This window comes from Mustela nigripes, chromosome 3 (assembly GCF_022355385.1).
Source record: "Mustela nigripes isolate SB6536 chromosome 3, MUSNIG.SB6536, whole genome shotgun sequence".
NCBI classification, from domain to species: Eukaryota; Metazoa; Chordata; class Mammalia; order Carnivora; family Mustelidae; genus Mustela; species Mustela nigripes.
Window position 1 is genome coordinate 194,837,892 of NC_081559.1, and position 23,749 is coordinate 194,861,640.

The following is a 23,749-nucleotide window of genomic DNA, read 5'->3' on the forward strand; positions in this document are numbered from 1 at the left end:
GTTTCCTCTTGCTCGCTCTGTTCTCTCTCGCTAATAAGTTTTTAAAATATCTTTAAAAAAAAATGTGACAGCTGGCAAATGAGAAACTAAAAACAAGGCTGAAGTACACAAAATATCAGAAAAATTCAAGAACACATCCCCGTTAATTTAATCAGGAAGCCAATCTACTTTGGGCTTCGTGGTGGAGGACACTGAGGGTCCCCGAGCAGCACCTCGGGCGCCACGCTCAGTTTTACGGAGACGACCAAATTTACACCCTCTGCTAGGACACCCAGCAGGGACAGGCAGGCTGTCCCTCTGTGACAGTGCTACCGGGTGACGGTGTGTACTCTGACGTGCACCAGAAGAGCTTTTAGCTTCCTGTGCTGTCCAACTCACCTGTATGAGCCCAGACTCTGCACTCACGTGAGGCAAGGTGAGTCAGACAGTGCATACTGGCTGGAGGTTTCAGAGCCACCGGCCTTTATTACAAGGTAACCCATTCTGTACAAACAATTGTCAAGGGGTAGATCCCGAGTTCCTGTAAACGCACTGGACAGGAAACTAGCTACGTGAAACTCTTAGAATACTGCCAAACCCCAATTCCCAAACTCAAGCATTAGGCTGCTCGACTCCCATACGTGCTCCGAGGAGATGTGCACACCCACGCACAACAAATAGGACGTGACCATCAGGTCAGAGCCATACTGTTCACTGCAGCGATCCTGGGAAGCTGTATGTGCTTAAGGCAGCTACACTCGATCGAAGAATCTAGCTCCCTGTGGTGGTGGCCAAATGTCAGGGGCTCTGCGGCCACACATGGGGGAGCAGCCGCCACGCGTGCCGGGGCAAAGAGGACGTTCCCGCCGCAGTGGGCCACTGCACTGGGCGGCAGGCACCCTGACTCTCCAGGGCTCGGGGCCAGGCGCCGAGGGCTCCCCGGTGAGCGCAGGGGTGAGCAGGACGGACGGACGCTGGGCTCAGCTGCCCACCCGGCGCACTGGGCACAGGACGCAGCATCCCAACCTCTGGAACAGAGCCCCGCAGTCGGGAGGAGGGCGGCCCAGGACCACGTGGCAGCGGCAGGTAGCGGACCTTGCAGGACGGAGCTGGGAGTCACACCAGCAGCCTTCAGCCGGGACTGCCTGTCCCTGGACAGCAGGGAGCTTCTGGGGACTCCCCTTCCAACTTTTCTCTCAGGGCTGGCAGAAAGGGTTTCTATCCTTTGGTCTCTAAACTTCAAATTATTCTGATGTGAAGCTTCAAAGAAAGCAAGGCTGCCCCTCATCTGCCTCCTCACACCAGGCCCCAAGCTGGGTGACGGGGCAGGACACTCCCCACACGCCCCCTTTCCTCAGGGGAGACACCGGGTCAACAGCCACTCCCAGAGGTGCTGTCAGACAACGGGGCTCCGGAACCCACACGTCTGCTCGTTGAGACTCGGGGTTTCTGAAGCTTGACATGATCGCTGTGATCAACGGTAACCAGAGTCCTCTTAATTAGCGGTTACTTTACCTCTGTCCTTCCCAGGAACTATCTGAACCACTGCTGACCGATGATGACAGCGTTAAGCTCCAAGCTCTGCCCCACAGGCTCCAGGCTGACCCCCCCCCCCCCCCCCGCTCCCAGGCCTTGCCCCTCCGCAGCCCGTCCCCCACGGACAGCCGTCCCAGTAAGGAGACACACTCCTGCCCCCCCGCAGGCGGCACTGCTTGCCCCCTGCAGCCTCTCCCTGACACCCAGGCTCTACCATACAGAGGACGAACGTTCCGGAGTGCCCTGGCTGCTGCCTGCAGACTCCTAGCCTGCAGCCCTGCCCCGCACACGTGCACCCAAGTCCACAGGCCCCAACACAGCAGGCTGGGAGACCGGAGTGTGTTGGAAGCTTCACAGTAAGTCGATTCTCAAGTCAGAGATGAATTTATTTCCCCTTTGGCACCACTTCTGAGAAGACCCTGATCTTGTCTGCTGGCTCTGGGTGACTAATACTCTGCGGACATAATTCCTCAAAGATTTAAAGCTCAGGCCAAAGAGCAACCAAAACTGATGTGAAAACACAACTAAAATCTGCATTTCATACAGCATCCCCTTCTCACCCTTACCCCAAACCCTGAGTATCTTTAACATAAAAATACCACTGAGATATTAGCCTCTAAAATGCCTTAAGCCTCTTAAAAACTGATAAATATGGAAGTTCTCTAACCACAGTACAGACTGCTGTCCATTTCCGAATGGCAGGCTCTCTGCCCTCCTGGGTAGTAAGAAGCTGTCTTCTGGCCTGGCATAGCCCTGCGGTCCTCTCCTGTAGCCAGCCGTGACCACGTGACTACGACTCGGCCATGTCCCTCGAAGGGAAATACTATGTACACAGCTGTGTCCTTGCGGGGAGGGGAGAGAGAGAGAGGGCGCCCACTTCCTCCTCCTCTGGGAGGCTGGAAGGTCCACCAGCCACCGTAGGCCACGGGAGGAAGGGGGCCATGCTACGGACGCAAGGAGGGCGGGGCAAGAGAAGAACAGGGCCCGCGAGGGCCTGTCCTGTATGGAAGAGGCATGACCTTTGATCTAACAGTTAAGCTACTGCCGATTCAGGCCAAAGCCATCAGCACCTTCTTTATGTATGGCAGGTAACTACAGAAAGCGCTAGACTGCGACTAGAAGACAATGTAACTAACCTCAGATCATTTTAAATCATGCATTTTTTTTTTCTTCAAGAAATACCTACTGCTGTAACACCACATGAACGTCAGACGCGGCTCGGCGATGGGAACAGCGGGAGGCCCTGGTCCGCGCCGTGGACCGTCGCAGCGGAAAACGGACACGAGCACACAAACAACTACAGAGGACTGCATCACATGCAAAGATGATGAAAAACACATTTCTTTAAAGAGCAAACCACGTAACAAGGAAATGAGCAGAACTGGAAGGTGAAGTAACTCATGTAACTTCACAACACAAGTCAGTGGTTTAAACAAGAATCAGCAGAATATAAAATTCTTCCTTCAACGGGTTCACAGCTTCTTTTGGTTAATCTGTCTTTGTCACGATGCAGTTGTTAGCTTGAGTATGAAACATTTTTCCTAAAACCTCTGAGCGGACTCCTGCGGCAGGTGCCTTCCTCCCCTGCCCGGCCTCTGCTCACAAAGGTGCACGCAGAGTCTCACCCACCGGCCTGCCACTCTGCTCCTGGAGGCGCGCACCCTCGGGAGGCCGCGCTCTGGGGCCGGGGCTGGGGCGTCTTCGCCACACGTCTCCCCTTTGCCTACAGAGAAGGCACACTGGTTCTACGGACGGTGAAAGACATGGACAGATTAGCTCTTTAGTTTAAAGAAAAACTACAGAAGTCCCTCCACAGTGCTTTCCCTGTTCGTAGAAGCGGCCCAGTTATCTCCAGTGTGACTCAAAAGAGTTATTCAGAAACAGTAAAGTCGAAGGGGCATCCCTCATTAGGCTATAAATAACCAAGACTGTCTTTAAGTTTTCTGACAAAAACTAGGCAATCCTGCGGACTATTTCACAATTTTTCTCCTGACTGTCAGGGAAAAGAGAAGCCTAAAATAAACTAATAGGAAACACACGATACTCTGGATTTGTGTAGAATTCTTTTCTTTACCAGAAAATATATACCTTTCTAAGTGGCCCCAAGTCACTAGCAACGCTCAGTAGCAAAGAGAAATGCTGAGGCCCTGGAGGACCGGGCTGCCAGGTCCCTGGGGCAGGAGGCCCGGAGTCCGCTCAGCCGGGTGACCCACTCAGTGGGCACAGGTGTAAAGCCCTGGCACCAGCCTTTCCAACAGCGGTGTGCAAAGGCAGAACCGAAGGAACAGCTCCACGAATTTTTTTTTTTTTTAAGATTTTATTTATTTATTTGACCGGCAGAGATCACAAGTAGGCAGAGAGAGAGAGAGGAGGAAGCAGGCTCCCCGCTGAGCAGAGAGCCCGATGCGGGGCTCGATCCCAGGACCCTGGGATCATGACCTGAGCCGAAGGCAGAGGCTTTAACCCACTGAGCCACCCAGGTGCCCCTCCACGAATTTTTAAAGTACTGAGAAACTACCATGATGAGTCAAGAATTGTTCATGCAGTAAAGCTCCCTTTCAAGATGTCAGAATCTGAACTTTACCACCAAAGGTACAAACAAAAGAATTCCTAAATAATATACCGTAAGAGAAAGGGAAGCTGATACCAGAAGGCAGGCTGAGAGACGAGACTGTTCACGCAGCATGGAGATAAGCAGGCAGACCTGTGTGCCTGTCCTGGCCCACGCCGAGCGCTGGGGGTCAGGAGCCTTGGGACCCCCGGCCCCAGGCACCCGCTCTTGGGTTCTGGACGGGACACCGTCTGAAGGCGTGTATGGGGGGATGGGCCTGGACCCGACAGAAGCTGCAGCTGTGCCATTCACCGCGGCTCTCCACGAAGTCCCTGGGGAGCCCTGCTTGCCCAAGCTCGGTCCACCAGCTCTGACTCAAGCCACCTGGAGGCTTGTGTGGGTCAGAGGAGGAGCCAACGGACACACTCCTGGCACATCACACACACAAGCACGCAACAAAAGGCTATTGGGAAGAACAGATTGCATCCCCAGAAATGAACTTGGAATCGAAAAGTATCAATGGTGAAATGAAACATGAGCTATGAGGTAGGACGGAGACTACTCAGGAGGGAATGAAGGGCTCAGAGGGCAAATCTAGAGAACGACACAGACACCATCACAGGGAGAAACGGATGGAAAATACGAACCAGAGTAAGAGCCACAGAGGTCCAAGTGCTGACAATTCCAGGGCCGACGGCACATACACTTTCCAGATGAAATACACGGATCCAAGCTGGGTCATGAACAAAATGCAAGCAGGAGGAACGAGCGAGACAGGAAGAGCAACGCAGCGGTCTAAAGGGACAGAGTGACCGCAGAGAAGCAGCCGCGCATCGGTCAGCAGCCGTACCGAAGGCAATCTCTCGAGCGTGGAGCAAGTACAGCGTCTGAAGGCAAAGGAGGGGGAAGGGTGGTCTGAGGCAGACACAGCGATGCGCAAGAGGTGAAGCGGTGTCTGTGCTGCCGAATCGACCGTGTCTGCGTGAGGTTACGATAACAACATCTAACACGCGGGGCTGAAATAAACAGAACCAGCACACGGCGGAATGGCGTGCGAGCCAGCAGGACGTACGGAGAGGGTGTCCAGAAGAGAGGGGAAGAGAACGTTAAGATCTAAACTGGTTAAGTTAATACAGAAGGTTCAAATGGAAGTGTAACTAGTAAAAGAACAGAAATAGTTTATAAATTTCCAAATCATGAGACAAGAAGATTTAGAATAAGAAAACCCACTAAGAAATAAACAGTAGAAGAGAAAAAAGAAAAAAATCCACACACACACACACACACACAGACATCCCCTCCCCCCAAAAACAAAGTTTTTGGGAAAAAAAAATGACAACAAAAATAAAGACAACATAAGTCAGTCCAAATATATTGTTTATCCTAATAAATACAAATGTATTAAATCTACCATTTAGAAGAAACACGTTCTGGATTTGTGGAATCCGGCTCTATGATGCTTGTAAGAGACACGTGTAAAAGTTTAAGGATGTAATAAATTGGGAATTAACAGAAGAAAAGTAACAAGGAAAGAACAGAAGAAGTAATACAAGCAGAGAAAATGAAAGCCGGGTCAGTGCTAACCTCCAGAAGGCAGAGTGAACTTCGGGACGAGAAGTGCCCCCAAAACAAGGAAGTGTGTGTGGTTAGGCAGCCTGAGGGTAACTGAATAATGACATGAGGTTCAAGTAACCAAGAAGATAAAAACTCTTTGTGTTTCTAGGGAAAAAAAACCCAAATACAGAGCAAACACGAACTGACCCACAGGAGGGAATGGGTCCAGCCACTCTCACAGAGGGAGACACACACCTTCTCACTTAATGACATGTCAAGAGACAAAGTACCACGAAAGGCAGACGTTAACCAGCCTGAAGAGAAAGTGTATTCCGGTCGCGGAAGCGAACACGGCAGAATGTTCCCCGAAGAGTTCAGGGGGCAGGCAGGTACACGTACGCTCACGACACGGATCTCTCAACGTTCTCTGCGTCTGAATGTTTTTATAGTCCGTTACTGGAGGGAAATGGTCTTACACCAGCCCATTAAGACGGTCTCCACAAAAGCCAAAGAAGCTGTTAGCATAGACCACCACTACCAAGAAAACCTTTGAAGAAATATCTGCATCTTTGGAGATGAAAAAATAGAAATAACTCCACAAAAGTTTGAGAACAAACAAGTCTTGAAACTCTTTTTTATTTATTTTTTTTTGAAGATTTTATTTATTTATTTGACAGACAGAGATCACAAGTAGGCAGAAAGGCAGGCAGAGAGAGAAAGGAGAAAGCAGGCTCCTTGCTGAGCAGAGAGCCCGATGTGGGGCTCGATCCCAGGACCCTGGGATCATGACCTGAGCTGAAGGCAGAGGCTTTAACCCACTGAGCCACCCAGGCGCCCCAGGTCTTGAAACTCTTAACTAAAATGAAAATAACTGGCAGATCTTACTACATTAAAAAAAAAAAAAAAATGACATGAAAGAAAGAACAAGTCCTAGGTGATGATGGGCCGTATAATCACAGCGGACAAAGACCAATTGGGAAGAACATACAGAACAAATACGACAAACATAGTTAATATGACAAAAACCTCTTAATATTAATAAGGAAAAACATAAATAGGTGTAAAAACTTTAAAAAAATACAGCCAAATTTAAAAAAGGAATCTGTATGGCAGCCCACATACGGGCAGGTCTTCAATATCAACAGTAATCAAGGGAAAGCAAACAAAACAAGCTGCCACTAATTGGTCACCAGGCAAGAACGCACAAGGAAACATGGTGACGCCACCTCGTGCTGTCACAGGCCAGAGCGTCCCCGCGCGGACTGGTGGCATGCAGCACACCCCCCGACCTGACGGCGGCCACGCGCTCGCTCAGCGCCAACGGCTCCCCGAACCAGGCCGATGGGAGGCGGCGGGCTGCAGGCTCACAGACACGAGGTCCCGCCGAGCCCGGCGCGGCCCCGCCGCGTGCGCACACTTGGAACGAGGGAGGACCGCAGGGCTGCGTCTGCGGACAGTGCGGCTGACGGCGGTGAGCACAGGCCCATGGGAGTCCGTCTTACCGGACGAGTCTGTCCCAGTTTTCTCAGCTAGAATGTATTACTACCTTGTAAACGAATGAAAATGACTGAAAAGGCTCAAGATTGAGTTAACAGGTGAACTCTGACATTCCTTTATATGCTTTTCTCTTGCGAACACTGCGAAGTAACGCTACACAGTTTGGTTTTCAGTGCGAGGGACAAGCGCTCCTCTGGACCCGATCACAAGGGGAACGAGGGCGGAGGCCCATCAGGGCCCGCACTGCGTCCGGCTCTCGATGTGGTCGCTTCCCTGACCCCGCACACCGAGGCAGGCATGGGCACCGCCCTCACTCTGTGGCCCTGGAAGCACACACTGGGAATGGGACACAGTGGAGGAAGGACCCACACCAGACACTCTGGGCGAGAGGATAGGCACACAACATCCGCGGCTACACGGAAGCCCTGCCGGGGGGTGGGGGGGATGGAGAACGGGCAGGTCGACCCAGCACAGACCCAGGGTCGACCCCGGACCGTGAGCCTCTTAAACCCACTTCTTTTCCTTCTCTCGCTTGTCTGCCTGACTTACACAGCACACCTGTACGAGAACACACAACCTCCAGACTGCACGTAACTCAGCCTGCCCCCCACACCCCCCGAGAGGGCGCGATGGCACCACCCTGCACCCATTTCTCCCATAATACGGCCCCCCCGTGCACAGTAACCCCTATATTCTCCACTTCACTGACCCCCACCCATGAGTGCCTGGGTCTGTCCTCTGCCCCCCACCTCCTAGCCCATCGCCTCAATTTCTGTATTCCCTAGAAATAAGCCAATTTTACACCAATTCTGATGCAATCCTTGTCTTTCACTTCAAACAGATCTTTTCTTTTTTAATTAAATGTATTAATGTTTTTAAGTAGATTCCACACCCAGCGTGGGGCTCCAACTCACGACCCAGAGATCGACAGCAGCAGCTGTAGCGACTGAGCCAGCTGGGGCCCCTTGTTGCAAACAGCTTAACCTGAAAACTCCTCTCTCCAAACAACCCCCCACCCCCACCCCGAAGGATCCCTGCTTCTGCCCTGCTGCCACAAACACGTCAGTGCGTGGCACATGAGGGTTTCATTTGGGCCCCTGCTGTCCTCTGGCTCTGTGTCCCTTTATAGTATCTACCGCACGCCTGGCTCCTTCCACCCCGTGACACCATAGCTCCTGCTGTGGCCTTGCAGGGACAGGGCAGGATACAGTTCACGGCAACAGGACAGGCTTTCACGGTGACCCAAAGGACGCCAACAGATGTTCTGGCGTCCTATCGCTAACTGCCAGGTGACGTATCACCCAGGTCTTTCCCAGACTTCACGGAACAGCCCACCACGGGGCTGGAACCCTCGAGATTGTCACCCCTGTCTCCCCACTGGCTGTTCATCTCCATTCCCAGATCATTTCTCTTTAAATGGAGACAGACTATTGTAGCCTAGTCTCAGCTGTCCAGAGATGTGGAAACATAGTAGAGAGGCCCACGGGTGCCCCACGCCCAGGTCCGCTCCCGCTCCCAGTCCCTATCACGCATGGCACATCAGCCACAATTCCTACCACAACACTGACTTGTTATTAGAAACAGTCTGTATTTCATTCAAATTTCGTTACTTTTTCTACATCATTTTTGGTTCAGAATCCAAATTCGTCATCAGGCTCCACAGGCTCTTCTTGGCTCCATCAGCTTCTCAAGTTTTCCTGGTTTTGGACCATCTTGACAGTTTGAAGGTGGTATTTTGAATAATGTCCCTCGACTAGGAATTATCTGTGCTTCCACATGATGAGACTGGGGTTACGGGTACAGAAGAGGAAGCCACCAGAGGTGAAGTGGCCATGTGTGGCCTGTCACTGCTTGAGGCCAACCTTGCTCGTCTAGCTCAGGTGGTGTCGGCCGGGTTTCTTCACTGCCTGCTAACTCCCACCCCCAACGCCGTCCTGTACAGGTCTCCAAGTACAGCCCATCCTTTAAGGTGGGATTTTAAGCTCTGCCCCCTTCATGGTCACATCTACATAAATTACTTTGAATTCTTCTGTAGGGGAGATCTGTCACTTCTCACGTGTTCGCTCATGTGTACGAGGAGGGCCTCCGGGTATCTGCTCTACGCTCCGGGTTCTAATCTAAAACTACTCGCTCACTTTGTAGCTCAAATGATTCCAGCTTTAGGCACTTCAGGTGCTCTCGCCCCACGCTGACCGAGCACTTCCTCCCTTCTGGCACCAAGATGCACAGGCCCCTCCTGTACCCCCTTCCCCCCCACCCCCAGCCATCAGGCATTTTTCAAAGGAGCCCTGGTTCCTTTCACTGATGAACGACATTAGAAACCAGGCACGGGGGACCAGGGAAGATTTTAATGCTACTGGTATAAGCGATTTTAAAACATAAAATAAATCCACATTTCTCCTTCCTTTTCATTGCAAAAACATGCACGTTCCCTCAGAACTGAAAATCAACAGGCTCCAACAACTTCTCCGGCTCCCCGTCTAACAGAAACTCTTCCTGTGAGTGGAATCCCTGGTGGCACAGGACAGAACCCAAGTCTCAGCAGCCAGCCGGCCCACAGCCCCCAGCTCCTCACACCACTGTCCTGTTGCGGATGGCCGAGGAGTCAGCCACGGCCAAGGACCAGAGGCTCCTGGAGAGCAGTGGGCTGTTGCTGACATGGCCTTCACAATGCATGGACGGTTTGTTAGCTGCTACCTGAACTTCCGTGTCTCTGTGCCTTCAAAGTCTCATCCCTCTTCCCCGGTAGCTCCCCCCACCTGCCCACATGCTTTCTTCGAGACTTGGGGAGACCTCATCCCCCCGTGAAATCACCTCGAACATCAAGAACCGTGCTCCCGACAGCCCCCGCCCCCCAGGCTCCTCTACTTCAGCCCCTGGGCACACTGTTCTACAGCCCTGCTCACCCAGCTGAGTCTCCCTGCTCGCTGGAAGCTTCCTGAGGGTGAGCGTTTTGGATTATTAATATCTGAATGCCCAGCACTCGGCTGCCAGCGGCTGGGCACACGCTCAGTAACGTCCATTAAGTGAACTAATGAGTAAAGAAACCAATGGACAAAGGAACAGATAATTGACCAAATAACCAAACAGGTAAAACTCCTGTTATCCTGAGCCTCCATTTGAACTGAGGACAAGCCCAGCGTCACCCGAGATAAGATCTTTAACGATCTCCTCCATGCCGATGACACGCGTCCGAGCACCGAGTCCGGCAGGTGACGAAAGCGACAGTTGTGAAGAGAATCTATGCCCCAGTGAGTGCTGGCGGTTTCTGTCTCGGAGGTTCGTGGCTTTCCGACTTTGACACCATCCTCTGAAGGGCAGGACTCGTTCCACGGAACGTGACTCCGGTGCGATCTGCAGCCAAAGCTGCTCCAACAGCAGAGTGGTGATGGGGACCTTTTACTTTATTTCCCGTTTACTTTACACCTCCCAAACCCACCAGGAGTTCAGTAATAGTACAGCCAGAAAAGGTAGGCGTTGGCCAGATGTGCCACTATTCCTAAGGAGACTACAGCGGACCTTTGCTGGGACTTAAAGATCAACTCTCTTTTGCTGCATGAATCATCAAAACGATGCAGTATGGAACTCCCGCCTCCCCAGACATAAGCTCCAGCATGCTGATATGCGCTGATAAGACAACCTGATGGCAAACTCTAATACACAAACCAATTCCATGATCCAAAAAATTTTGTTTTTCTAAACATCCTGTTCCATAAGCAACAAGTGATTCACTTATCTCCACCCGTGGAAACCCTACAGCACCGTGGACAGGGAATGTGAGGAGGAACTGACTCGGCAGTTCTGCATCCGATGCGAACTGGAAGAGACCTCCTCCCGACACGACTGAAGCTGGAGACGGCAGTCCGTGCTGACGCCACACGATCAGCCCAAAGGCGCTCGCCAACAAGGGAAAAGGTCTGCACGCGCGGTTACTGTCGTTGGAACCCTTTGCTTATAAAAACTTTCCTTCATCCAGATGCGACTGTTCTAGAAATGGCAGCGTTTTGGGTTTGGGATTTAACTTTAGGCAAACTAACACCCACGGCCTGAAGGCGGGCCTACTGCTTGGCACGCGGTGCGGCTGGGGCGGGGGGTACTTACTCCAACACTTCGTAGTTGGACTTCTTCTCCAGCGCGTTGCCTCGCATCTCCCAGTACGAGCGCCTAAAACCAGGGAAGACACACATTCACACACACGTGTAAGGGGCGTCCGCACTGCTCAGCGGACACGGCGCTGCGGCTCGGCCACAGACACCCTGCTGTGCTGTAATGCACACGAACCCGACCCCAAGCGGTGACTCCCAAGCCCCTGGGAGGCAGAGAGCAGTGAACACAGGCTCCGTCCTACTGGACGAACTTGCTTTCTCCCTGAGTGTGAATCAGGTGTGGCTCTGTGAAGACAAGACAGACTCCAGGTGTAAGGAGCTTAGCTACGACTGCTGGCCGCTGTGCTAGTCTCTCGGTGGGAGCCTGCACGAGCAGGATGGCCGTGGGAACAGGCGAGCAGCAAGTACACTGACTCCTGCAGGGCCACCTGTCACCAAGGGCAAGTGCACGGACGTGTGACAGAATCATTAGGACAGGCTGTGCAGGGAGGAGGCAGGCTCCGGCCCAGGCAGCGCTGTCCACCCCTCTGAATGTACGTCGTCTAGCCTTCCCCCGCACTCCACACGACCCAGTCAAGCCAAGTCGGGCCCCGCGGGAGCCAGCTCCTCTCTCTACAGAACCTGCCACGCGTGTGCCGGATTCTCTCTGCACACACACGGTACCTGGCAGAAGGACACCTCCGGCTGGAGCTGCTTTGGGACACACAGGTAGGACACGTCGTCTCAAGTCACGTAACAGGAGGACCAGACTCCGTTTCAAACCTGTCTCTAATACTATAAATACTGGCTTTGCTTTTTAAATTTGTTTGGCTTTTTCTTTGGTCTACTCAAAATGCAAGTAGTAGATTTAGATGAAAAACTACAGAGGGCCCCCGATGGGTCTCTCAGTTTGGTTTTCTTACTTTCTCCCCACGCGGGGACGGGGGCGTGAAGGAGGGGCCTGCAGGGGGAGGCTGCACCGTCCGGCTTCTCCTGCAGCCCTTCACTTCACAGTGAAGTCAGGGACACTGCATGGGACAGAGAGGGATACACACAGCACGGGAGGCCCGTGCGGGAAGGAGCAGGAAAGGTACCGAGAACCCAGGGTGGTCCCCGTGCCTCTCGCCCAACACCTCCTGCTTTCTGACCCCACCTCCAGATAAGCCCGCGCAGCACTGTCTGGAGGCAGAAAGGGCGGCCAAGGACGCTTTCTGCCGAGAGCTGAGAGGGCTCAGGGGCAGGCCAGGGACAGAAGAGACCAGCGAGGGATGACCTCCGTTACTGGGAAACAGAAGTAAGGCTGGACGTGAATTTTAATGAGTTGAGAATGACACCCTGACTGCCCTCGGGTCTTTGTAGGGTCGGGCATGTAACAGCCTCGTGCAGTATAAAAAACTGTGACCTTGGGGGGAAATTCTAACTGTTCCGAGCATACATAATCAAACTGTGGCTAGCTTAACCAACTCATCTTAAACTGGAGCCCAGAGTAAATTTTAATTGAAATCACACCTGAAAAAGGTAAAATACTCTTCTATTCAAAATTAAAATGCTAGCATAGAAGATAACATATGACACATGGTGACAAATAGTAACAGAATTAAGAACGATATTCTCAGATTTCCATTTCCCATAACCCTGCAACACGGCAGCCACTAGCTGTATGTGGCTATTTATGCTTCCATTTAAATGGTGTGCACTAGCGCGTTTAACTCCTTGGTCCCCACCTGTGGTGCGTGGCTAGCACCTGGGACCCCAGTGACACAGGTCACTGCCATGACCCCCAGGGGACTACCGAGGAGCGCTTTCAGACCTGCTCACACATGTGCACGCTCATCAATCATTCCAGCTTTAAATGCAATGAAATACCATTTTAAAAGATCCTAAGATTTCTAAAAGTTACACTGACAAACCTAATTTAAAATCTCCAATTTTTACTCAAATTTTATTCAGTATTTGATGAATAATCTTTATGAGGGAAAGGAAAATACTTGGGTAATTTCCCAAACTAAAGTACACCTCAGAGCAGCCAAGCCCTCAACGCCCAGTTAGCACCTTACCGGATTTCCAGACAGCCCAGCTTCAGAGCAATGTCCTGGTCCACACGGTCAGCCACCTCTGACATGTAGTCGCTCTTGACCTGCAACAGAAGAACGGGAAGACAGTGCTGCGTTAGCAGAGCACGCGCAGAGTCGCTCGTTCCACAACTGCTTCTGGGATGTCGCTCACATCCACCAGACACTGGGCCAATAATTGTACTAGACGTTGGATATAAAAATGAGTAACACCAAGAACAGCTATGGAAATAAAATGGACTTCCTGGGAACGCATCTAATCCAAGAGCACTTAAACTTCAAGAAGCAACAACGTCACCTGAATCGCAAGCGGCTTTAGACACTGCGCCCCGCGCTGTCACAACGGAAAGCAGGAAGATCTCCAGTTCCAAGCGAATCCTCAGGGGATGTCTTTTCTCAACTCAAACTACAGTCCCCCCAGCATTCTTTGGACCCCCATGGCAAGGGCAAAGAAAATTTACATATTTCCAAACCCGTGTAACTCTGCAACTAACACGTCCCACCTCACCACCCCGAATGTGAGTAATCTGCAAGGTCACAACACGTGTAAAATCCAATATAGCAAGGAGACTCTTGGAATGGGCACCGACCAGTGTTACAAGCGACTGATGACTCACTAAATTCTACCTCTGAAACTAGTAAGGCCCTTTATGTTAATTAAATTGAATTTGAATCGGGAAAAAAAGAGAAGAATCCAGAGGAAGTCCACAAGCACCTTCTGAGGAACGGCTGTGCTCGGTGACGGTGAGTGGCGTGCTGTCGGCTGACCTGAGAGCATGTGACCAGAAGAATACACTTCCCGAGACGAAACACAGCAGACCTCCTTCTCAAGCAGCATTAAGGGAGCAACACGACGTGGCCACAGGGAGCGCCACTCTGAGCCACAGTTGGGGACTGTGGCCACTCCCAAGGGGGTCCGTTATTCCCCACAGCAGCACTGTGCCACGAAGACCACACTCCACTCCTGCAGTACAATTTCGGCAATACAACATTTCATGCAAACCTGTCTTGTCCCGTCTTATAGAAGTACTTCAAACACCCTGGATCTTGTCTCTTAGTGCTCAAATCTGAAGTATTTGCTCTCGGGCCCTTCACAGATAAGGCATGATAACCTCTGCCCTAGAACAAAATTCCAAAGACCCTGCTCTTCAGCTACTACCTCCAAGCTGTCAGCTCACTTGCTGAAAAGACTTCTAACCCCCGATAAACTCTGTCGACCTTCCACCAAGTGTGTCATCATCGTGACCTTCCCCTACAAAGACCCCCAACCTCCCAGTCTCTCATTAGCCCTTTATTTTAACTGCCTGACAAAAGCAGCGCCGGCCGAAACACGCCGGCCACCTCCCTGCGCTGACTGCTGGGCGACTAGAGAAACCCGAGTGTAGGACGAGCTCTGCTCAGGCCGGACCGCCCGTGGCCGGCTGAACTGCCCCGCCACTCGGCAGCGCTGGCCTAGGAAGTTTGCCGACCCACTGACCCACACTTCCTCCGGCCCATTCACCACCCTCTCCCCACCGGGAGCGGGAGAGCCTTCAGAAGGGAATAGCCTCTCCAGCGCACCAAGAGGCTACACCCAACGCGCGCTGTACTTGCCGACTCACTCCTTTGTCTTGAGGAGGAGCGACGACCATGGCCATGGGCAACCCCATGCTATTTCTGATCTCAACATGTCCTCAAAACCTTGGCCTTATTTTCTGCATTAGCACCTAGACCTAGGCCGTTAATAACAATGGTTAACAGAATGAGTGGGCAAATGAATGAACGAATAAAGTCTTCAAATTGGGGTCTGGGTATCTCTGCAAATATCACTTTCCACATACGTAAGCAACAGTAACTTCTACTGTTTACACAGATTAGGTATTTACGACTGACTCAGTGGATCTGATTTACTCAATCCACTAAATTAAGTAAAAAGCTTTAATCCTAGAATCATTTTGTTTATACTTCAACTGGCCCTTTCTCCTATATAGCAAAAAATAGAGAGAAACGTCAAAGGTAAACTTTTGCATCCTAAATAGGTTTATTACCGCACACAAAAATAAAGGCACAAGAGGTACAATAAGACATGTATTTCCATGAGTCAGAGAACAGCACGGTTGTTCTGACTGAACCAGTCGATCTTAGTTCACCATTCGGTTAGGACTTCAAAGAAAGCACAGCAGAATATCAATTAGCTGCTGAGTAAAATTCGTCATTACAAAATTATCTTAAAGATTAATTACAATGTTTAAGCACGTTTCACAGGTGGGAAAACGTAATCACATACTTTATTTCATTCATCAAAACCGAATGCACATTAGTTGCAAAAATGCACAGAGAGGAAATGACAACTTAATTCCTGTAGAAAACCCCATCATGAACATGACCTGAAAGCTCTAGGCGTTGTTCTCTATCAACAGTGCACTTCTCTCGGCGCATGGTGCCGTGTCCCCACGGTCTGAAATGATCTGTGCGCCCTGCAGAGTGGACTGACCCCACACAAAGCCACCCAACAGACCCTTGGCTCCCCACATCCCTACCGCAAGCCTTGGGCAGCCTGTGTCTGCAGGAGCACAGACGGCAAACCCCATCCACAGATGACGCTCTCCGAAACCACCACGCACGTTCACAGACCGAAGCTGTGCTCAGGTGTCTTTCTTTAGGACTCAGAGTTCAACTACACTCCATGTTCATTTCTCTGATAAGACACTTCTGACTGCCTCTCATCTACTGACTTCCAGAGGAACTCACTGCCTTTTGTCTGTGAAATAAATGCAATTTATTGAGCATTTAAGTATATGTGGATAAAACTGCTTCAAGTAAGCACACCACGCTCCCTGGCCGGCAGACCTACGTGTATGTGACGTGTCCTGGAGTTTGTCGCACCACCGTGAGAGGACAGCACCGCCGCCCCCAACTTAAAGGCTTAGAACAAGGGGCACCTGGGTGTCTCAGTGTGTTAAGGCCTCTGCCTTCGGCTTGGGTCTGGTCCCAGGTCCTGGGGTCAAGTCCTGCATCGGGCTCTCTGCTCAGCAGGGAGCCTGCTTCCCCCTCTCTCTCTGCCTACTGCTCTGCCTACTTGTGACCTCTGTCTGTCAAATGAATAAATAAATTCTTTAAAAGAAAAAAAAAGGCTTAGAACGAGCCTAGAGAGAATGAGGGTGACAGCAGAGGGGCTGCCTGTTATTCAAGGAGCGCCTGCCAGGGCCGAGGACCCGCCCTGTCACAGATGTCGTCTGCAATCTTTACAACAAGTCTTCAAGGCAGGGGTTAGTCGTCCCATTTTACACAGAAAGATCAGGGAAGTCAGGTCACCCGCGGTCACACAGCGAGTGTTGTAAGAGTGAGGGCTCAAGCACCAGTTGGCCGACCCTACAGTGTGTGGCCGTATCTCCTGCAAACTCTCCCACAGCAAAGACCACAATCTTCCTCCATGGGAAGACGACGCAGGGTAGGTGAAGAACACATCCCGCCGCCCGCAGGGGCTCACGAAATGACTTCCCACACACCGCCTGCTTCGCCTGACATCATGTCACAGTCTCTCTTTATGCCACAGATAGCTGCTGTACACTGTTCCCAAGTGCAGCACGGGAGCACGCATCTTCTAAGAGAAGACCTCTGAGAGCTGGTGTTGGTTTTGCTTGCTGTTAAAGATTTTATTTATTTGTTTCAGAGAGAGAGAGTGTGCGAGCAGGGGAGGGCTGCCGGGGAGAGAGAACCCCACGCTCCACGCTGAGCACACAGCCCGACGTGGGGCCACCTCACAACCCTGAGATCACGCCCCACGCCAAAACCAAGAGTCTGCGCTGACCATCTGAGCCGCCAGGAGTCCTGTGTTTGGTTTTTCAAATTAATCTGCGTCCATGTTGATGTCAATTTCCTACTTCGAGAAACACCGTGTGTTTGGACGTCCTTCTGTGGCAAGAACTGTTTATATTCATGAGGTTTTTTCTTCTTACTCTGTGAGAGAATCAAACAACCCAAGTTCTATAAATCCTCCTAGTGAGTGACTAAGCTTTAAGGCTGGTTCTGGGGGTCCCACGCCCAGTGATCCTACCAGTGTGATAGTCTGTCCAAGTCCATGAGGTGGGCTGAAGGCAAATGTATAATGCCTTCCCGTTTCTAAAGTCTTTCATACAGAGGGATGACCAAGAAATGTGTCGAACAGAGCAAGTATGCAAGGTTTACCTACATGCTCAATACCATGAGTACTTCTTGAAGTATACAGAAGTGACAAAAGAAGAAGAAAGGTCCATTACTCAATCTATCAAATAAGTACAGAAAATACACCTTCAAATAAGTCAGACTTGGACCCATATGTATTTTACCTTTTTGGGGGAAAAATGACAACTGACAATTCCCACACTGAAAATGTCAGGTATTCAAGACAGCATGGTACTGGCACGAAAACACACATAGACCAACAGAACAGAGTAGAGAGTCCAGATACGGACCCTCAACTCTATGGTCAAATAGATCTTCAACACAGCAGGAGAAAATATCCTGTGGAAAAAAGACAGTCTCTTTAATAAATGGTGCTGGAAAAATTGGACAGCTATGTATAGAAGAATGAAACGTGACCATTCTCTTACACTGTACACTAAGATAAACTCGAAATGGAAAAAAGACCTCAACATGAGGCAGGAATCCATCAGAATCCTAGAGGAGAACATAGACAGTAACCTCTTCGACATCGGCCACAGCAACTTCTTTCAAGACCTGTCTCCAAAGGCAAAGGAAACAAAAGCAAAAATGAACTTTTAGGACTTCCTCAAGCTCAACAGCTTCTGCACAGCAAAGGAAACAGTCAACAAAACAAAGAGGCAACCCACGGAATGGGAGAAGATATTCAAAAATGACTCTACCGACAAAGAGCTGATATCCAAGATCTATAAAGAACTCCTCAAACTCAACACACACAAAACAGATAATCATGTCAAAAAAATGGGCAGAAGACATGAACAGACACTTCTCCAAAGAAGACATACAAATGGCTAACAGACACATGAAAAAATGTTCATCATCACTAGCCATCAGGGAGATTCAAATTAAAACCACATTGAGATACCGCCCTACACCAGTTAGAATGGCCAAAATTAGCAAGACAGGAAACAATGTGTACTGGAGAGGATGTGGAGAAAGGGGAACCCTCTTACACTTGGTGGGAATGCAAGTTGGTGCGGCCACTTTGGAGAACAGTGTGGAGATTCCTTAAGAAATTAAAAACAGAGCTTCCCTATGGCCCTGCAATTGCACTACTGGGTATTTACCCCAAAGATACAGATGTAGTGAAAAGAAGGGCCCTCTGCACCCCAATGTTCATAGCAGCAATGGCCATGGTCACCAAACTGTGGAGAGAACCAAGATGTCCTTCAGCAGACGAACGGATAAAGAAGATGTGGTCCATATACACTATGGAATATTACACAGCCATCAGAAAGGATGAATACCCAACTTTTGTATCAACATGGATGGGACTGGAGGAGATTACACTGAGTGAAATAAGTCAAGCAGAGAGAGTCAATTATCATAAGGTTTCACTTACTTATGGAGAATAAGGAATAATATGGAGGACATTAGGAGAAGGAGAAGAAAAGTGAATTGGGGGAAATTGGAGGGGGAGAGGAAACATGAGATACTGTGGACTCTGAGAAACAAACTGAGGGTTTTGGAGTGGGGGGTGGGGGGATGGGTGAGCCTGGTAATGGGTATTAAGGAGGGCACATATTACAAGGAGTACCAGGTGTGGTGCATAAACAATGAATCTTGGAACACTGAAAAAATAAAATTAAATTAAAATGTTTTTAAAAAGTCAGGTATTAAAAGAATAAAAAATTTTAAAAATCTCCCACATGGAGCTGCCATTTCAAAATGTTTTAACTGACAGAACGCTTTATAGCCAAGAAAATACAGATAAGGATATCAATTTCTGATAATGCAAATATCTGAATAAAAACTTGTAAAGATAAAAAATTCAAATAAAAATCACAGGAATAAGAAATCACACATCCTGGTACCTCAGAACTTCCCCAGGCACTTCCAGATTCTACTCCTCAGGGTGAGGGACAGCTCCCACCTTGGTATCTCCTTTCAACTTCCTACCGGAACTCCTTTTGTCAAGTAAGTCATAATTATGCTACAGGTAGTATGTCCAGGACAGGACGGATGGAATATGCAGGTAACACAGGAACACGTGTTTGAACTGCGGGGGTCCCCTCATGCATGGGTTTGTTTTTTTTTATAAACACGGTACAGTCCTATAAATGTATCTTCTCTTCCCTATGACTTCCTTAATGACATTTTTTTAATCTCTAGCTTACTTTACTGTAAGAATATTGTATATAACACATACACCATATAAAATATGTGTTAATTGACTACATTATTACTAAAGTTTACTTCTGATCAGGCTAGGCTATTAGTAGTTAAGTTCTGTGGGGGGGATCAAAAGTCATACATGGATTTATGACTGTGCAGGGGGTCAGCACCCGTCACCCCTGACATTACTTAAGGGTCAACTGTACTCATTTTAATCTTAAATATTTGTAGGGGAAAACAATGGGAACTCCATGTCTGACCCATGCATCCCAAGAGCTGAAAATTTCGAGTGCCAAATGATTTGTATATAAGTTCTACATCGATACAATTTGAGTTCATATGACAACTTCTTGACCAAACATGGGCCTCGCTCTTCTCATAATGGCCACCACTATTTGCAGAAGGTTGCCAATCAAATGCAATTCTTTCTGAAATGAGATTTCAGAGAGATAACAAGGAATAAAATGTTATATGGCAAAGGAAAAGTTTGATTTTGGGGTTAGACATACTTTCCTTGTTTTAAAATGAGCCATTAGCTTCAGCGTCAAAACTTAGTTTTATAACTTTTGCTCTACAGTGAATAGGGTTATAATAAGATTCCAGTTTATTTTTAGAGTGTGCAGATTAATAGCTTTCAGAATATTCTAAAATGGGTCAAAAACATTTGGTGAATCACTTGCAGTATCTCACATTGGGACATCTTTAAATGAAACTGCATCCACAGGATAATGTCCAACCAGTAACCCAACCCTCAACACACCCACTGGCACACTGCTTTCTGCAGGACACCATCCAGAACCATGGACAAAATGAATAGTGGGCACCAATGAAATTGTAAGATAATAAAATGAAGGTAGTTTATTGTAAGTGCTCTCTGTTTCACAGGATCAGAATGGTGGTAGAGGCAATCTAAACATCATTCTTTTATTTCTACCCTGATAAAAGAACCAAAGTAATAAAAAATATATGTTCTTCTGAAACAGAGATCACAAAACAGGTAACACTCAGGAGTGTTTACCAGTTGCCCAGCTAGACCCTAAAGATTCCCACATGTGAAATTCAACAAAAGAACAGCTCGTAACAAACACACAGGGACATGCATTACTAAGAGTGTAAGCCAGCACCAACAGACGTCAGGTCCAAGAATTTCAGATGTTACAATTCAGAAGAGACATGACCTCTACAAGAAATGGTACAGAAATAAAGGCAGAAAAATCAGCAAACCGTAAGAGCCATGAATGATGGCCTAGTGGATTCTCTTAAAGGGGGAAGGGACACACAACTTTAACACATGCTAGATAAGAACTCAACAAATGCATTACCCATCCAAGCTGGTTGCGGCTGAGAAGAGTTGGTGATGATGTGATGGGTTTACCTGAACTGTAGATCCCAGGGGGACAAAGCGCTGAGACAGGAGAAGGAAGTGGATGCACAGGGAGGGCAGCCAGAGAGGTTCTAACGTGGACCCGCGCGGAGGCCTCAGGCCAAGTCATGAAGAAGGGAGAAAAGGCGAGGTCCGAGTCAAAATCATAAGACATTTCCAGAACTGATGAAAAGAGATGAGCCCCCAGGTAGAGGGAGCACATCACAGACCAAGCAGGAAGAAATGAGTGGAGATCCACACCTGATTTGTAACAGAACTGCAGAACACGAAGGACAAGCTGGCCAGAGAGGAAGGACAGACCACCTTCAGAGACAGGATGACAGCCAACTTCTCAACAGCAATAATGAACATCCAAGCTCCGAGAGAGAATGCTCCCTGGCCTGACCTGTACCCAAAAGCAGGAAAAACGAATCCCAGCCACATGGGAGGCCTGAACAACACTGCCAACAATCTCGAATTCACGGGTGTTCGTCACCCTCTGTGCCCAACACTCACAGAAGACACGTTCTCCTCCAGCAAAACCAGAACCTTGAAACAACCTCAGCAGGTGGGAGGTGCTGAAACAGGTCTAAACAAATCTGGACTAGCATCAAATGAACCACAGACTCTAACCACAGTTCAAAATTATTCTAGAAATGAACCACACGGGATCCATGTTTAAATAGCCTTATGATAACTTCCATTTCCACCAACACAGTGGACCAAATGTCCTGATGAGACTGCTCACTGAAAACAACTAAAAGCGCAGAATCAAACATTTTTAATCTTCTGGAATGCTTCTATGAGCTGGGTGACATACAAAACAATATGCAAATGCGAGTCAGGCCGCTGAGGGAATGCAGAGGGCTCGGGGGTCTCGGGCAGCTCGCACCCTACGCCAGAACCAAACACGCACTCACTGTCAAATGTGACCAACTTGCAAGGGGAAGTAAGCAGGGGATGACGGACACATAGGACCGTGGCTGAGTGCATGGAGTGAAAAGTGTGGGGGCAGGGGTGGGACAGGGACGGGGACCAGGAGACAGCAGGTGTGTTCTCTTCATCTGGGCTGTAGCATCCGAGCACTCACGCTAGTACTAACTATCACACCTCACAAAAGCATACACATATTGGGTGCTACCAAACTAAATAGTTAAAAAGAATCAAGGTTATCAAATTTTGGTCCTCCTAAAAATGGATCCATTTAGCCTGGAATCCAGTGGAAATATACATACACATATATGTATACACCTTACATATTTTCATCAATAGAAAAAAGATTTTAAAAATTATAGAACAGGTGTCATTTAACTCTGAGGCTTCTATTAGGTAACTTATCCCTGAACTCAGTGAAAATTTCCACACTCAAGTTCTTACAAAATACGAGTGCAAGCTGTACAGCCATTCTGGAAAACAGCATGAAGGTTCCTCAAGAAGTTGAAAATAGAGCTATGACCCAGCAATCGCACTACTGTATTTACCCTAAAGATACAAATGTAGTGATCTGAACGGGCATGTGCACCCGAATGTTTATAGCAGCAATGTCCAGAATAGCCAAACTATGGAAAGAACCTAGATGTCCATCAACAGATGAATGGAGAAAGAAGATGTGGTATATATATATCTATATACACACATAATGGAATATTATGCAGCCATCAAAAGGAATGAAATCTTGCCATTTGCAACGTGGATGGAACTAGAGGGCATCATGGTGAGTGAAATAAGTCAGTCAGAGAAAGACAATTATCATAGGATCTCCCTGGTACGAGGAAGCTGAGAGGCAGGGTCGGGGGTCGTGGGGAGTAGGGAGGGAAAAAATGAAACAAGATGGGATCGGGAGGGAGACAAACCGTAAGAGACTCTGAATCTCAGGAAACAAATGGAGGGCTGCTAGGGGGTGGGGAGTGGGGATAGGGTGGCTGGGGATGGACACTGGGGAGGGTCTGTGCTGTGGTGAGTGCTGTGAAGTGTGTAAGTCTGATGATTCATGACCTGTACCCCTGGGACAAATAATACATTATATGTTAATTTTTTTAAAAAGGGAAAAAGAAGAGAAAAAAAGGTTCTCACAAAATACTTCAGATCCATTCACAATTAAGTAGACCTTGGCTACAAACAGCCGCTGAAGGGCCACAGTTTTATTTATGCTGTGTGTGTGTGTGTATGCGCGTGCATGTGCACAAGTGCACGTGTTTAAACAGGGGAAAGCTCTGAACTCCTAGCTGATTTCCAATGGTGGCATGAGGCCTGTCCCAATCTTGGTCCTGCCTACACAAGTGAGCACACGGGTCACCTGTGACAGCGCTGGAATGCCCACGTGTGCAACAGGACAGCTTCTGCACTGAGAGCTTAGCACAAGGAGCTGAGTAAACACATAGGTCCTTGTCAAAGCAGCAACGCAAAAACCATGCTCCTTGCACGACTCTTGTTAGGTCAGGGTAGAAACAACAGTAAGCATGTCTTCTCCCACGAGCAGAACCACGCATGTTCTATGCAGGGCGGCGGTAAGCGCCAGCATCAGCATCACAGCTCCCGCGTGTGCGGACGCGGCTGCGGCGCTTGGATCAGGACGGACGCACATATCTGATGCTCCACACAACTTATCTGAGGAACCTCTTACCGACCTTACCGAGCAAGGCTCCGGTTCCCCTTCCGGTAGAGCCCTGCTCCGATGAGCACCCGCACACACGCCCGTGTCCGTCTTACCTTTACCGTGCGCCCCTGCAAGGGTAAGCATCATGGTGACTATCGAACTGCCCACAGTCCACTGTTTCTTCCGCACCCGCTGCCGACACTGCCACACGCGACCCGG

At 49.2% G+C, this 23,749-nt stretch overlaps 1 protein-coding gene across 11 annotated transcripts in view; it reads right to left on the reverse strand.

The window, feature by feature from the left end:
- PTK2 (protein tyrosine kinase 2) overlaps window positions 1-23,749 on the reverse strand; it is a 247,182-nt gene that overhangs the window by 116,166 nt on the left and 107,267 nt on the right. For all 11 annotated transcript variants that reach the window (XM_059395226.1, XM_059395223.1, XM_059395224.1 and 8 more), the window contains 2 exons: window positions 13,260-13,339; window positions 11,219-11,281 (listed from right to left, as the gene is read on the reverse strand). In XM_059395226.1, the coding sequence (XP_059251209.1) occupies window positions 11,219-11,281; window positions 13,260-13,339 (143 nt within the window). The remainder of the gene's footprint in view (window positions 1-11,218; window positions 11,282-13,259; window positions 13,340-23,749) is intronic.